The sequence below is a fragment of the Taudactylus pleione genome, unplaced genomic scaffold, assembly GCF_031769625.1.
Source record: "Taudactylus pleione unplaced genomic scaffold, aTauple2 ptg000253l, whole genome shotgun sequence".
NCBI classification, from domain to species: domain Eukaryota; kingdom Metazoa; phylum Chordata; class Amphibia; order Anura; family Myobatrachidae; genus Taudactylus; species Taudactylus pleione.
The window spans coordinates 520,467-536,886 of NW_028284655.1; the positions used below are offsets into that span (position 1 = coordinate 520,467).

The window sequence follows — 16,420 nt, forward strand, 5'->3', positions numbered from 1 at the left end:
CCAGGGGTCCCCACCCAACCATCTGTCAGACTAACTTTGAGGACCATAGTTTTGCTACTATTGCATATTGTGAATTACAATTTTTCCAAAGCAGGTGGTGGAGATCTTCAAAATTGGATCACATGACATGGAATGACCCAAGTGTTAAAAGTGCAACATATTGTAACTTGTGATCATCAACATTTAAAGGGTACCATCAACACCCATTGTTATTGACTTGTCTGGATCTGTGCAACCATGGGGACCTCTGCTGGTGAGCTTCTGTAACCTTTTATACTGATGGAATTACTAGAAATGACATATTGCTAATTCAGTTAGGTGCCTGCTCTGTGGTACAAATATGGTTTTTTAAAGAAAGGAGAAGTTATTTTAACAAATTGGCCAGTCCCGGGCGTTTAACATCCATGTCCCGGATTGTGGGTAGTTCCTGGTCCTTCGGCACTCGCATGTGCAGAGAGAAAACACCTGCATGGACTTTGGATACATGCTCCTTCACCTATAAATGGGGAACTGACTTGGCACTAAAGGCCTGATTCAGACCCGTTCGCAAGCGGCCGCTCGCATGCGGCCGGTTATGCATTTGCGCATGCATCACAGTGCGCGAACTAGTTTGAGCGATCGGGTAGTGCTCGCTCGCCCAGCAAAGACAGCCCAGTGGAATGAGTGACAGGAGAGGCCGTTTGTGGGTGGTAACAGTGGTAAGGCAGTAGTAACGGGGGAGTGGAGTTGCGAACGCAGGCGTGTGAGTGTTTCAATGCCGTTTCAGAGGCGTGCATAATTAACAAGCAGCGTCATAGTACACATCACCTGGTTGATTTTTACACAGAACTGCTCGCAGTGCTTGCGGTAGGGTACAGTCAACCACAAGCACTGCGGTCTGATCTGATGGTTCCCGATGTACCGATGGTTGTATACATACTGGTAAATAAATTGACTAAATAGGCATACCTTGTTCTTTGGAAAAAATCTTCTTCTGTCGGCGCAGTTTGGAAAATCTCTCAATCACTGGGTTATAAAATGCGACCTGAAATACAGCACAAACATACATACTGTAAATTATACATACAATAGGTTCACAGATTTTTCAAGGCATACCATCATTGAACAAATGTAATATAAAGGACACTAAACTGTTCACAATGTCAGAAAGAAAGGTCAACTCTATGGGGGTAATTCACCAGAAGCGCATATTACCGATAAATACGATAGCCAATCATTGCTCATTTTCCTGCGCACCTCTGTAGTGTGCGAGGAAAAATTAGCGCAGATAACGCTAATGGTCATACAACCACTACAGCTGCGCTCCACGCACAATGCAGAGAAATGAACTGCTATAAAAATATGTATGAACTTCAAAGCACCGTCAGGGTCATATATGAAGTGCAAATATGCAGACTCCAGTGACCTGACCACAGGAAAGCACCTGAAATGGAAAAAACTGTTGCAGAACAACTTATTTATATGAGCATGGAGAGGGGCATGTACTGAGTTTTGTGTGGCCATTAAAAAATGACTTTTTCTTACACATCCTCAGGGAATGTGGTGATCGGCCATTACTTTGCATCCTGCAGGTACAAGTTATACAGAACAGAACATTTATAGTCATAAAAATGGCAGGGTAAAAAACATCATTACAAAGAAGGAATGTGACACATAGAATACACACAGTCTAGGTGTTCCATCACTCTTATCAAATCAGTCTAAGGGTCTCATTTATCAACAAGTAATATTTATGTTATCACTTGTAACTAATCTTAAATGGTGCTCCAACCAATCAGCTCCTAACTGTCATTTTTCAAACACATGACAGTTAGGAGCTGATTGGTTGGAGCTCATTTAAGATTAGTTACGAGTGATCACAAGATTATCACTCATTGATAAATGAGGCCCTAAGGCTCCAATGAGAAGTATACAAGTAGAAGGAAGGTAGGTTATCAAGAGAGTGGTAGGTTTTACTTTTTCTGCCATACAAAAGTACAGCATAAAAAGGTAGTTTGGGAGTTCTCACTTGTCTAAGCATTTGTGGGATACATTTACATGACTAGATGCTCTTCCTATGGTGACAACTGGACTTTAGTGCTCTTTTATGTGGTATCTGACCAGCTGGTTGTGCTTAGTCGATGTACCAGATATATCCAACTGTGGTGTATAGATACACTGTGGTTCAGCACAGCCTTATCTACCCATTCCTCTCACTCTTTATATTCACATGGGTAATGCTTCTTATGCTGTGAGTTGGTTTATTAGGCTGCATTTAGCACTAATCTATCAGTGTTTATCTGAGCAGGCCCTCGCACTGGAGCCTCAGACACTTGAGGGTGAAGGGGTATATTATGTATGTAGCCATGTGAGAAAATAAATAACCTTAGTGTCTGACGTCCTTTAAATGTAGGATGAAAATGGCTGCTCTCAGTCAGTTCACGGTTGCTACAAAAACGACATTAGAAATGCTGCGCTATTGTTGTGCAAAGAATTATGTTCATTCTACTATTTGACCTATACTAAACAAAATCCAGAATGTACCCTATAATGTCTGTACCTCACACAGAAGGTTTCCCTGCGGTTCCAGTTCCAGGTACGTTTCATTCCTCTGGTCATCTAGAAATTCTTCTAACTTTACATACTTGATGGCACAAAGAGAGCGGAAATCTCTTCTGTACACAGAGACTTGTAGCTCCCGCGCCTGTATATAGAGAACACACAGTTACTATACATAAACAATCTACACATTCATACAGGACATCGCCCTGACTACTAGCGCTTCATGCTCCGCACTTATACCAGGTTACACCTACGCCTCACTATGGAGTCTCATTCATCCCTGGGGTTATGTGCTATTCTATGGGACGTCCTATTATAGCTCTAATCACAATATAGCAGGATGCCCATCAATGCTGAAACCGAAGATGCTTTACCCATAACACTTACAGACAAAATCCAGAGATGTTCCAAGTGCCCTGTGGTGCTGCTGTGGATAACAGATAAAATGGAAGTGTGGCTGGCCGCTAATATTAATAGAAAGTATTTCCAGGGGTGGCGAGATTGGGGAAAATTAAATTAGAGAATGCTAAATAGTATCTTCTGTGATGAAAACCTCCTCTCTTTTCTTTTAATTGATCCAACTATTGACCTGATTCAGCACGGATCGCAATTGCGATCACAGCTACGTAATCGCACGCAATGAAGCTGCAAAAAAAAACTAATGTCTGCCACCACTCAGCCAGCATAGAGACGCCCACTGTTGCCTTCTCACATCCGTTAATACCTCGCAGTGCTGCATATACATCGGCAATATTGAAGCACAATTACAGCAGGTCTGATCTGTCTCAGAAATTGCAAGGCTCGTCGCAAGCAGTGAGTACACAAGCTTCGTAGGAAATCGCAGTGACTAATTTATTCACGCCCATGCAATGGCGTTAAAGCAGACAGGCATGCCTATGTTTCTTCAACCACTCCCCCATCACCACCCCCAAATGACCACGACCCGTCACTCACTCTGCAATGGATTCCCGTCTGTGTTCGCTGCACATGCGCAGTGTGGTTCACACGCATGCGCAATACGCAACAATCGGCCAATCTGCATACGCAGTTGCAATTGCGATCCGTGCTGAATCAAGCCCTGTGTATGATTCCAGCTACTTCTCTATTACCTCTTGCTCTCCTTACCCTCAACCTCTCTGTCTTCCTGCTCCTGTCTCATCTTCTCTATCTCTATGACTAGTCTCATCATTCCCCTCTAACTCTCTCACTCGTCTCATCTCCACTAGCTTTCTCTTCTGCTCAATCTCCTCTATCTAACTATACTGTCTCATCTTCTCTATCTAACCATACTGTCTCATCTTCTCTAACTATCCCATCTCATCTTCTCTAACTATCCGGTCTCATCTTCTCTAACTATCCGGTCTCATCTTCTCTAACTATCCGGTCTCATCTTCTCTAACTATCCGGTCTCATCTTCTCTAACTATGCGGTCTCATCTTCTCTAACTATGCGGTCTCATCTTCTCTAACTATGCGGTCTCATCTTCTCTAACTATCCGGTCTCATCTTCTCTAACTATCCGGTCTCATCTTCTCTAACTATCCGGTCTCATCTTCTCTAACTATCCGGTCTCATCTTCTCTAACTATCCGGTCTCATCTTCTCTAACTATCCCGTCTCATCTTCTCTAACTATCCCATCTCATCTCTTCTACATCTCCAACTAATTTCCGCAATATATTTCTATTGAGTGTGATCTCCTCCCTCTAACACATGTCCATCATCATTTCAATCTTTTCTCCGTGTTCTTCCTCATCTACCGTTATTGTTATATCTTTGTGTTTCTCACCCTTTCCAGTTGTAGCTTGAAAACCTGATCCCACGTGTCTCGTCCTTCAGTCTTCCAAGAAGTCTGTGCGGCCACAACGTTATCCAGCCGCAGGACTACACTGATCTCACCTGAGAACACAAAGAATTGAGGACAGGCTAGACTGAATTTGTTTGGTTTACATACACATCTACTTCATTACATGAAATGTATGTATCTGCAACATAACCTGTATGTAGAAGACTTTGCAGATTATGGGCCTGATGTAGAGATGCATGCAAGCTGGCCACACCACCATACAAGAGAACCATCTTAAATCAGACGGATCTCTGCATGCACTTTAACTCCTAATAATCCACAATTGCGCTTCCATTCTTATGACGCCCACTTGTAATTCTTATTCTATGTGCGAATTCCCAAGTTGCCACCCAGTTACACCAGTTCAGCCACCAGTTCAGCCACCAGTAGAGATACATACTACTCTAGACCGCATGTAGTTGCTCACAGTTGTGTATACCCGGGTCCGGCGCGTGCAAAATCACAAAATCATTTGCATGCAAATCTGAATCAGGCCCTGTGTGTTCAGATGGTCACATATAATATAATATCAGCTTAATAGAGCTCAATACCACCACCATTACAAGCGTGATATTCAACATTTATACTGGTCTGTGCATTTGGTCATCTTGAACTCTGCCACCTGATTTAAAGGACCCAGGAGCAACAAACAGAGCAGGATGTGCAACTTATTAAGGTACCATGCAGCCTAGGTATTTTCATGGCTGCTTAAACATATAGGGCCAAAAGTAATAAGGTGAGAGTTTAGAAAATGTGAGAGTTTAGCAGCTTTTGAAGATAAAACTTGACCAATGGGAGTTTACTGCTAAACTCTCACCCTATTACATTTGGCCCACAGTGTCTGATGGTGAGGTCATACAGATGTTCCACTTCAACCGTAACAGCTCAATGCATCTGTTAAGAGTCACCTCGACCCAGACACTGCACGGTTATGCGCAGTATCTGGGCGGCACAAACTGCTGGCTTTTTTTTTTTCTTTTAAATTGGCCACTTTCAAATCAGTCACTGGTAGAGACCTTGGTATCTCTCAGCCCCCCTTCTCATGATAGCGGACGCTGGTTCTAGCAGCACTCACGCCTCTGAGCAACACCTGTATCTGCTTCCCTAGCCAGGAGTCACAGAGGCATGAAGTCAGGGCTGCACCACCTTTGGCACTGAAATGGGCTACGAGGGTAATGTAGATTACACACAGGAATAAATAAAAGTGCTGAAGTTGGAGATCACTATTGGAGCAGAAACACCTTGCATGTGCATGCTGCGGTCATAGCGGTAAGTACATCCACTGAGCAGCGCTGTGTCACGTGACCACCACTACATATGTGCCGGGCCAAGGAGTGTGTCATTCAGCCGGAGGACATTATGGTGACTGCACATCCACTATAGTTGTGCCCGGGAACAGACTATTTAATGTTACTGACTGCAATTATTATTGGGAATGATTAGCTCCTCTTATTTACTGTGAGAGGCATCTCATACAAAATAACTTACAATTAAAATTTTTTCAGAATTTATTACAGCTACAACTTATGTTATTCTAATATCACTGTGTGTCAGCAGCAGAGGTGTTTTATACACAATACAGTTATATTATATTCCTGAACTTTACATGTATTTGTATGATGACCATGTGTATTTGATTAGTGTGGTTATTATTAGGGATGTGCAGGCTCGGATAGGTTCGAGTTTGCACGCAGAGTTCGGATTTTTCCCTCCAAAAAAACGGAACTCTTAAAGAGGCTAAACGTCATCATGCATGGACAAACATCATCATTCCTGGACTTTTGTCCAGGAATGATGATGTTTGTCCATGCAAGATGACGTTTAGCCTCTTTAAGAGTTCCGTTTTTTTGGAGGGAGAAATCCGAACTCGGCGTGCAAACTCGAACCTATCCGAGCCTGTACATCCCTAGTTATTATGTGTATATTGACTTTCATTCTACACTATTAAATAGGTGTTTATTTTTTATATAGCGTGTCCTGATATCATTATTGTATCTGCCATATCAAATGTGGTGTTTTGATATTTTAAAAGTGCCGTTCCTTATCAGGTGCTACTTTGCTATTTGTTGTATCCTTTTGGATTTTAGTGCAGTGGTCCTAGATTGGTACATTACTTTTTGTGTTATTAATTGCCTAATAGATCGCACCTTTAGAATTGTCACACATACATACATATCTTTTTATGTTCACTAGTGTCTGGAATTCTTTTCATGGTTTTTTTTAAAGGCAAACCCAACCTGGCCCTATATACGGACTGGAGTTTTTATTTCATACGAATGTTGTCTTTATATACATAATTTATACATACAGTATGTTTTATCTACAGTACAAGTTTATACGGCATGTAGTGCTCCATGTATAAACTGATATTTACTTGACAGTTCTTCACTGCGATTCAGACTGGATGTGCGTGAATACATGCTCCGTGCGCTGCGCACGATCAAGTTCTTCCCTTCCAAAGTGTTGTTTCCCGGTAACCTGGCAGGTGAGGTCCGTGTACGCCCAGGGACAGTATCTAACAAATCCGTGCAGCCCAAAAGCCGAACCTGTAACACACCTGTAAGAACCATTTACATATTTTATTCATTTAATCTGCTATTCTAGACCCACAGTAATTCACAATAGCAGAAAATAATAGTCAAGGCCTTAAGTAAATAAAGTACAGTATATATAAAATATATATTAACAAAAATCTTGTCCCTACAATACTGCAATGACAGCATTTTAAAAGGGAACACAAGCAGCAATTTTTGACAGGGTGCCCGGAAGAATTGTCTCCAGGCGCTGCCCCGTACAAACCCTGTCACACCCCCAGCAGCCCCCTGTCATCCCGTATCTGGCGCTTAAAGGTGAAATCCAGCAGGAGGTAGTGACACAGTTGCAGTGATAATTTACCACTGTGGGAGGTACTCAGAATGTCCGTTAGTATGGATAGATGGAGGAGAAAGACTCAGCGTGAAGCCACATATGCGCAGAAGCTGCAGGTTGCGCCTTTGGCAAGCTGCTTCGGGTCCTAGTAAACTCCGGCTATGGGAAGTATTGGTGTCAGCGCACAGCGAGCCTTCAGTCTGAATGTGGCTGTCTTCGGCACCCTCCTGACAGCTGACACCCAAAGGCCAATGCTTCCATTGCCTCTGGGAATTATGCCACTGAACACAGGCAAGGGAAATATTACTCAGAACACATGGGCCTCAGGGCTTTCTAGATAAGGGTTTTTCTGTGATGTGAAGCACCGTCTTTCTCCATTCCGCCTCTAGCATTCCAGTCCTCATTTAATTGTGTAGCTACGATACTCAGAGTGACTGAGGAACATCTTGATGATAATGGGTCATAATCAGTGGCGGATCTTACCTAGGGGCTGTGAGGCTGCAGCCCCCCCAGTAAAATCCTCCACTGTTCAGTGACTGGAGGTGGCTTCCTATTGGAAGCGCCACCTGCCAGTCACGCTGAAGACAGGCAGCCAGGGGGAGGTGTCTGCTCCCCCCTGAGACTGCCAGTCCGGGCTGCCATAAGCAGAGAGTGGAAGCCGCTGCTCTGCCTTTCGGGCAGCTCTACAGGACTTCTCGGGGCTGCAAACAATGCAGCCCCGAGAAGCTGGTATTAGGCGTGCACAAGCACGGCGCCACCACCGCTCATGCGCAAGTCCCGACGCCTGCAAGATTCATTGAGCAGGCACCAGGACCCAGGCCAGCAGCAGCCCCCTCAGGTAAGACGGCAGGAGCCGCTGCTGATCATAATGCAGAGTTTGTACTAGATTGGGCATAATTTCCATCCACAAAAGCCTCACGTACAAGCACAAGTAGGTGTGCCCAAATGCTGAGGGATACGCATACATGCATTTCGGCGCCAGTTGCATATGTGTCCGGCTAATTATTATTATTTATTATCCCTTATTTATATGGCACTACAAGGGGTCCACAGTGTCTTACAAAGTACAGAAACAGAAACAGTATGACCAAAACATAAAAGCCTTATAGTACAATACATTGCAGAAACTGTAAGGTTTATACATTGCTGCATCACAATACATGCAGTATAATACACAAATAAGCAGCACTGGCTGAGCCCAGAGGTGTGGTGCTGCTATCGGCAGTAGGAAGGAGATGATGGTATAAGTGAGGGAAGGAAAAGCACATGAGGGAAGAGGGCCCTGCTCGTGAGATCTTACATATCTAAAGATATTGTATGAGATCATAAATATAGCAGGTCTATGTCACATAAACATGTTTTTTCATTTCCTTGCAATATACTAGTTTGCTAATTGGCATCAATAAAACGTAAGAAAAAAAGCAGAAAAAAAATCTGTATGTAAAAAAAAAAAAAAAAAGACACAAATTTGCTAAAATACACACAGAGGCATGATATAAGCCCGAGCAGCATGAAAGCATGGTCTGTGTGGGCTCACAATTGCTAGAAACATGAAATGACTGTACATGGCCTACACTAGAGCAGCCCATTCTTCGCTCCCTCGCCCCGTCTCTCTGCATGCAGGCAGCATAAGCACCAGAATCACACAACTCTACATAGGCGTATATATGTGCGTCTGCGCAGAGCAACTTTACACCAGATAAGCTAATGCTAATATGGATAAACCAGTGCGGTACGCACTCTGGATATGCCCCTATGACTCTGTGTTTCACATTCTATTCCAGAGGTTCCCAAACTCTGCCATTACAGTCCAGGTTTTCAGGATATCCAGGTTTTAAAGATGTCACTTGTGCTCATGCATGGATATCCTTAATAATAATGAACTGTAATGGCAGATTTTGGGCACCTCCGCTCTATTCATTTGTACCTTGTTAACAAGTTCTCCTCACAGTGACTTCAAATCTTCCACACAATCTGGTTTGCTGCTAATAGATCTCGTATATGTACAGTGACTATAAAGAACTGTGTGTGGAGTATTTTCTTACATTGGTAGGACTTAATTACCCTACACAGACTATGCACATGAAACATTCACCATACATGTGTGGTCACGCTCCAAATTACCTGTGAGGGGGGCGGATTTGGTGAGAGTGCTGCACGGAGAGGCAAATGAGGGAGCACTGAGTCGTGTTGGAGAGACACACATAGCCATCTCCTCTCGCAAGAGACATCTTTTAGGGTGGTCATGAGGTAAGTCCTCAAGACACCTCTGAAGAGATAGCGTCAGCAGATCCAGCCTCTGGCGAGACTCTATAAGGCGAGCCTGCACCTGGACAATGACAGCAGAAAGTAGATTTAGTTATTTTGAAAGCTGCAGAGACAGAGCAGGTGAAGTCAGACACACTTGGAAACATAAAGAATAATGGGATCAGTGAGCAATATGTATGTGCATATGATTTTTGAACTTACAAATTATCTGATGTATCCTTCTAAAGATCAGGGAGATGGCATAAGTCATACCCTGAAGGGGTCCATGTAGCCTGTATACCAGTGATGTACGATGAGGTAAATGGCTGGGGAGACATTGGCTAGTATCAGAGCCAGATTTACAAATAATATATGAACCCGAGGGCTCATGTTGGCATTATATAAAGATGCAGCAGTATATAGTGCTGGAATTGTGGTAGACAGGGGAGGCAGTGCCTCACCTCCCATACACTTTACTTTTTACCATACACTTTTGACTATAAAAATTATTAGAACAATACAAAGAAGATATTTATAATATTTTCTTTAAAATTTTTCTTATAATTTTTAGTCAAAACTCTGGAGTATACCCAAGTATGACAGGAAAGGCTCTGCCTCACCTGACCGCACATCACTGCTGTATACTAACCATTGCTGCGGACACTGGCAGGAGCGATGAGGGTGATACTACAGAGGATGGAGACCTCTTGAGAACATCACATGACAAAGTATGATTGGGACTTATGTAAAAACAGCTGCAAGTCCTCACATGATCAGCTACGTATGTTCAGTAAAGCTCATCCATGTGGTTTTGGGCCTGCAGGGAGCGGTCAGAGGCATGTTACATCATAGCACTGACGGGTGAAGCACAGCATTCATCACAGCAGAAGGCACATGACTAGGAGAACCACATGATATGTTTAACTGGGCTAACAGCAATAAAGTTGATGGTTCTGGACTAAAGGGAAGCTACTTATGTGGTAAACCATATTATTGTTCACATAGATCATTGGAATAAAGACCATTATACGCACCTCGTTTACAGCACTCTTGTCCTGTGCCTTAACACCACCCAGCATTCTCAGGGCATTCTCTGCTCCCTCAGCCACTGCCCGCTCCACCCGGTAGTGGTGCCTCAGCTCCTCGATGTGGAGCTCAGTGTGAGATAACTCTGACATGCCTGGGGGACATGGGTGACCATATGAAGAGGTCAACATGTCTTTTAACATCCATTCATCTGCACAGTACAACTTGTATAGTCTTCTACATTAGATGAAATTCTCATATCCTAAGCTGGGTGCACATTAGCCCGTTGGCGGCTTGGTTGTCCGTCGCATCGTTGGGTAAACACATTGTTAAGTCTGTACCCAGCTCTAAAGTTTCATAGCCCACACTGTATCACCCCCCTCATTCATCACATGACCTTACCTGCCCCTGCTCCAGTCTCCTGGGCAGCTCTGCGGATCTGTGTGCGCAGAATGTGGATTTGTGTGTCGCTATCAGATAACATCTGTTGAGCGGCTGAGAGCAGCTTCTTATCCTGAAAGACAGTGTAATTGCTTAAACAAAGATCTAAAATGAAATACACCAAAATGTATATAATGTTATATGCACACTTTAAATACATTTTCACTTCTTGTAATATCTGTTATGTAACCAAAGGACTGATTCAGAGATGGACACAAATGCCGTACGCAGCGGACTTGCAAGAATATGCTAATGACTTAGCTGATGTATTGTGCACCGAGATGCCCATCTCCGGCGTCTGACATCCGTCGCGTTGAATCTAGACTGTCTCAAACAGCGCGGCTCTCCTAAGACGCCAGGACCTCTGCAGCTGTCAACAAATCCGCAGAGACTCACTAAGGCAAGCCCAGAAAACGTCCCAAACATGCCTACGTGTTTCTCACCAACCGCCGTTACCTCCTGCCCTCAAAATGCTGACTACATGTTACTCACTTTGCGAAGAAATCCTCTCTGCAACCGCCATCTTGAATACATCCATGGCTTTGATGCAAGTGCAGTGGCAAAAAAAAAAAAATCACTCCACTGCGTCTAACAGGGACATTGCGTCCATCTCTGCATCAGGCCCTAGGTCTGCCAAAAATGTTCCTTTGGCAAAGGTAATGCATAAGAGAACCTAAAGTTACATTTTTGTGCGGTCTCTTAGGTAACAGAAATTCTCTGTGCAGTTTAGAAAAGTCAAGTACAGATACATGACACCACTATTACCATCTCAGACGTCATTACGTACTACTCCATAATCACTATTTGTGAAGAAAATAACCAATTGCTCTTTAGATTTCAACAGAGCAGAGCAGCAGTGAACAGTCTGATAAAAATTTAGGGGACTGTACACCTCATAGCGGATGTACACCTCAATACAATCCCCACTATTTAAGGAATTGCAAGGGCACACCTAACTTTACAGGGCAGAGTATGGACTTTAGGGCCAAAACGGTGGGAGTGCCAAGGTTTACACCATGCAATAGAAGCCATTGGTTGGACTGTGGATGTTGCCTGCTAAGTGTGGATCACCTGCAGTGCTGAAACAAATAATGTCTAACAATACATATTTAAGTAAATGGGTAAGCGGGGTGGAGAGGGGGCACATACAGTGGCATTCTCTGCCATTACAGGAAGGTGAGCAAGGCTTTTCTCCCATTATAAGGTCTTCAATTCTATGCCACCTCTGAGTTTCTGGACATCTGGCCTTGTTACTGTATTTATTATAAGACACAATTTAGAATTCCCATTCTGCGGGAAAGCACTAGGTGCTCTTTGGCCTTCCTTCCATCACGATTCCGGTGAACAGTCCTGATTTCATAACTCCCAGCTTTAGGAATTGGTACATGGTATCATGGCCAAGACATTACTGGTGCATTACAACGTGATAGTGGGTCTGAGAGCTTAGAGTCTAAAGAGGAATACTTCATAACACCCTGCAAACTGGGACGGCCCGTACTGTACATTCTAACCCGCAGGAAGTTGAGAGGTATGTCCACTGTGATCTGGTACTGTGCAGCTATTGTTGTCCCTAGGCAAGAAATAGGGAGGAGGGCGCATATTTCTGCATGCCTTATTAAGCCAGGGAAAATGTATTACAGCAACATACTGACTAAACAAAATTCAAATTATAACAGAAGCTCACCAGGCTTCAGTGTGACATGTTATAGGGGGAGATGTATCAAGCCTTGGAGAGATAAAGTACCAACCAATCAGCTCCTGTAACATAGCAGTGAGGAGCTGATTGGTTGGTACTTTATCCTTCTCCAAGGCTTGATAATTCTCCCTCTTTGTGTTACAGTACACCAAGGTATAGTCTTGAGCTAGTTACTGATTTTATAGCGGTACCATTTGGCAATGGCATAACTGCCAGTAGCAGAGGAAACATTTGTCTCCATATTCTAGGTGTTATGCGGGTGCCAGGTGGGGCACAGAGACGTAGGGACAGAAGCTCAGGTGCAAAAACTTGGGTTCTGAAGTTTGACCCTCACGCTGCAGTTCCATAGGCTGCACAGATTGCTTGCCTGTGCATCCCTGACCCTTCTGCAATTCCTGACTACCTGCAACAGTGCTGCCAGTAAGAGAAAGTGGGTGAGGTGAGACGTGCTAGGAGATAGGGAAGGGGTGGGATAGGAGAACTTCTGGACTCCACCATTGGCTCACACTAGTTGGGAGAGAGCCCACGCAGGACTTTTATAAATGAAAAACATTTTTTAATGACTTTAATGAACTACGTTTGAGTGGGGTGCCACCTTTATCAGAAGCCCCATCTTTAATCAGTGTAATACTTCCTGTATGGAATGCACCCAGGCGGGTAGACTGATTGTCAGTGCACTGTAACTATATCTATCTTTGTGATGCGACTCTCGTGATTTGCTCTAAGAGGGCAGAGAGGGAAGTGCTTCAAAGACAGCGAGACAGTTACAATTGTGCAACGGATATTTCATGTTATGGACAGGTCGGTATGTAGTTGTAAATGAGGGTCTAAGAAGTTATGCTGCAATCTTTGTTTTTGTATCCTCAGTAACCCTGAAACGGAAAATGACTTTCTTGCAATCTGTATGAAACTAATGATGATTTCTTATTATTCCAACCAATTGCTTCTTTATCATATTTATGTCGTTTTGGATTTCATAACTTTATTATCCCCGGAGTTAGAAGAAAATGCCACAGCTTCCTCCATTTCTGTATTTCTGCAATGTCCTTTCCTTCCCCTGCCCCCTAGTGATGTCTATAATACACTATATCATGACTTTCTCTACCCAACCACATGTCATGTTAGATAATTCTCTTCTTGTTTATTTAACTTATATATACATGTTTCAGAATACAGGGGTGTGATGAATATAAGGAACAGAGACTATATTATACCCATGTCGCCATGATAACTGTCAACCGAACATACCAGACCCATTATATCCCAGGCACCTAGCATCCCAAGCATGTACCCACGAGTACTTTTAGTCCTACGTTTCCCAAGTATCCCCATTTGCAACAGAAGGTGGGCAAGAAGGTACTTTCAATAAAGTGTGAGCTTGTCCTGGACACCGTCTCATAAGTAGCATGACTAGAGGCTCCCTGAGACATATGCTAAATCTAAATATTTCATTGTAACACTGGAAAGGATTTCTGATCACTGTCAGTTATTTGTAATGTAAATGACCTCTCTGCTTTATATATATTCCCCAATGCATAGGTCCAGGCAGCTTCCAGTAAATCAAGGCTGGGAACTCATAAATTACCCAAGAGGTTAAACTGAGGAAGGTAATTCAGCCTTCCCTAGTTAGAGAGGTTGACAGAGTACTGCTCAATGAGTGTGCTTGTGTTGGAGGGTGCTTTTGGAGACGTGCAGAAGCCCTCTGGGGTTACTGCTCTAGTGAGCTCATACAGCCTTTTCAGAATCAAGGAACCTTTGGGACGCACAAGAGTTATCCACCCAAAGAAATTTGCACCGCCCAAAGAAGAGTGACATCTGGGTGGGACTGCAGCCACAGAAGGCAGCAGGACAGGAATCTATCCTACAGTATTAGACCAAGTGCCTCCATAATGCCTGGTTACTAGGAAAATCTTCTCTGGTTGTTGATTGTATACCCCTCTGTGTGTGTCACCATTGGAATTATCATTGTAATATTGTAGTATTTAATGTTATAGTTTAACAAAATAGTTATTAAGTTATAATTTGTCTCTCTGGCTAGGTGTGTTGGTACTCGTAGTAAAGGTCTCTCTAGGGTACTGCTGGTATGTCTGAGGGTGCACAGCAGCAGTCTGACGGTACAGTTACAGCTCCTGGCCTAGGACACATATGGTGCGCACAGCCTCTACTCCTGGTATCTTTGCTACATTTATTATACATTCTCTGCAACATTTCCTTTTTCCTGCTAAAATACCAATTGGTAGAGCCTCATCAGTGCACTATTTCCTTCATAAGAAAGAGGGGACATCCTTGACTGTCTTGATTACAGGTACCAATATTGTATAGTTGAATGTTTTTATTACATTCATGGAAATATCCCATTGACTTTGCCTGCAATGTGTAAAACACGTTCCCTTTAATGTATATGTATATAGCCTGAATTCTGCTGCCTACATGTAAATAGGGGTTAAAAGGCTCTGTGGCTCCCGGTAACTCAGAAACACCCCGATACATGTACTTTCTCCACCGTTTTAGGCTATGTAAATGTATTTATTAAGTTATTTATATAGTGCACACATATTCTGCAGAGCTTTACAGTCATTGTTCTAGTGGAGCTTACAATCTATGAGCCGTATTCAATTTGAGCCAAGCCGCGACGCGAAAACGGGACCCGGTGAAACTTAAACAGGCGGAAAGTACTGTCAGATTTGGGGAAATCAGCATGACACCCCCCAAAAGATGCTCTGACATGGGGGTTCCCTATTGTACCCCCCGATTTGGCTTGCTGGAGGTATTTGGCGTTTTTAAACTGGCTCAATAGCTGCTAAATAGCGTTTTTTGTATAAGTGGTGAAGAATAGTATTCAGGAGTATTTTTTCCAGAAAATAACTTATCCCAGCAAATTTGGGGTACTTGAAAATGGGGATCAGCATATTTAAAAGTTGCTAAAGTGAAGTTGGAAAAATCGTGAAAAATCCACCTGCCGCAAACACCTGCAATCAAAAAAACACCTGGGGCATACTAGGAGACCCCCCAGAGTCAAGTTCGTTAGTTTCTAACTTTGTACCCCAACTTTTCTTTTGCCCCCTTTTTAAAGTAATTTTTTGGGGAGTCCTTAAGTGCTTTTTTTTTTTTTTTGATAGTTTACCTTTGGGGGACTGTCCGAAGGCTGCAGGAGGGTTGCCGCAACGTTGCACCCTAAAACCCCAATTCTGCACTTTTTTCCGCCTGCTATTCATTGACTATACATTGCATTGACTGTCCGCCTAGGCGGAAAGTCTTTCAAATTGAATACGGGGTAAAAGCAAAACAGGCGAAAATGACGTCATCGGCGAAAAAGTATTGCGGATCTGGACTTTTCACCTCAAATTGAATACGGGCCTATGTTCCCTACTACATGCACACATTATTCCAGCTATTTTACCCCGCAAAATGAACTCTTTGTTTCATATCCTGTGGGTGCAGTACGAGGTTCAGTAAGGAACAATAGGGGAAATGTCATGTCGCTATAACTCTTCCTGCTTCGTCTCTTTACCGAGGCAAAGCAGGAAGCACTAGCGTTGCGGCATGGCTGTGGTAATAGGGCAACGACAGCTGCAGCTGTCAATATCGATAGCTGCAGCTGTCGGAACAGTCAGTGGTACTGATCGTACATACATAGCTAAGCACACATCTGCGCTGCTATCTAGTAGATCGCAGCACCGATAATGACAGGGCGCTGATACCACACCTCCTCCATATCGGCGGTTCATACATCTACCCCATTATCCCACATATACACT

At 43.4% G+C, this 16,420-nt stretch overlaps 1 protein-coding gene across 12 annotated transcripts in view; it reads right to left on the bottom strand.

Annotated features, from left to right (window-relative positions):
* LOC148515086 (serine/threonine-protein kinase N1-like) overlaps window positions 1-16,420 on the bottom strand; it is a 106,764-nt gene that overhangs the window by 37,440 nt on the left and 52,904 nt on the right. For all 12 annotated transcript variants that reach the window (XM_088480312.1, XM_088480309.1, XM_088480308.1 and 9 more), the window contains 7 exons: window positions 10,928-11,039; window positions 10,534-10,679; window positions 9,377-9,581; window positions 6,759-6,941; window positions 4,328-4,437; window positions 2,540-2,683; window positions 949-1,024 (listed from right to left, as the gene is read on the bottom strand). In XM_088480312.1, coding sequence (XP_088336438.1) covers window positions 949-1,024; window positions 2,540-2,683; window positions 4,328-4,437; window positions 6,759-6,941; window positions 9,377-9,581; window positions 10,534-10,679; window positions 10,928-11,039 — 976 coding nt within the window. The remainder of the gene's footprint in view (window positions 1-948; window positions 1,025-2,539; window positions 2,684-4,327; window positions 4,438-6,758; window positions 6,942-9,376; window positions 9,582-10,533; window positions 10,680-10,927; window positions 11,040-16,420) is intronic.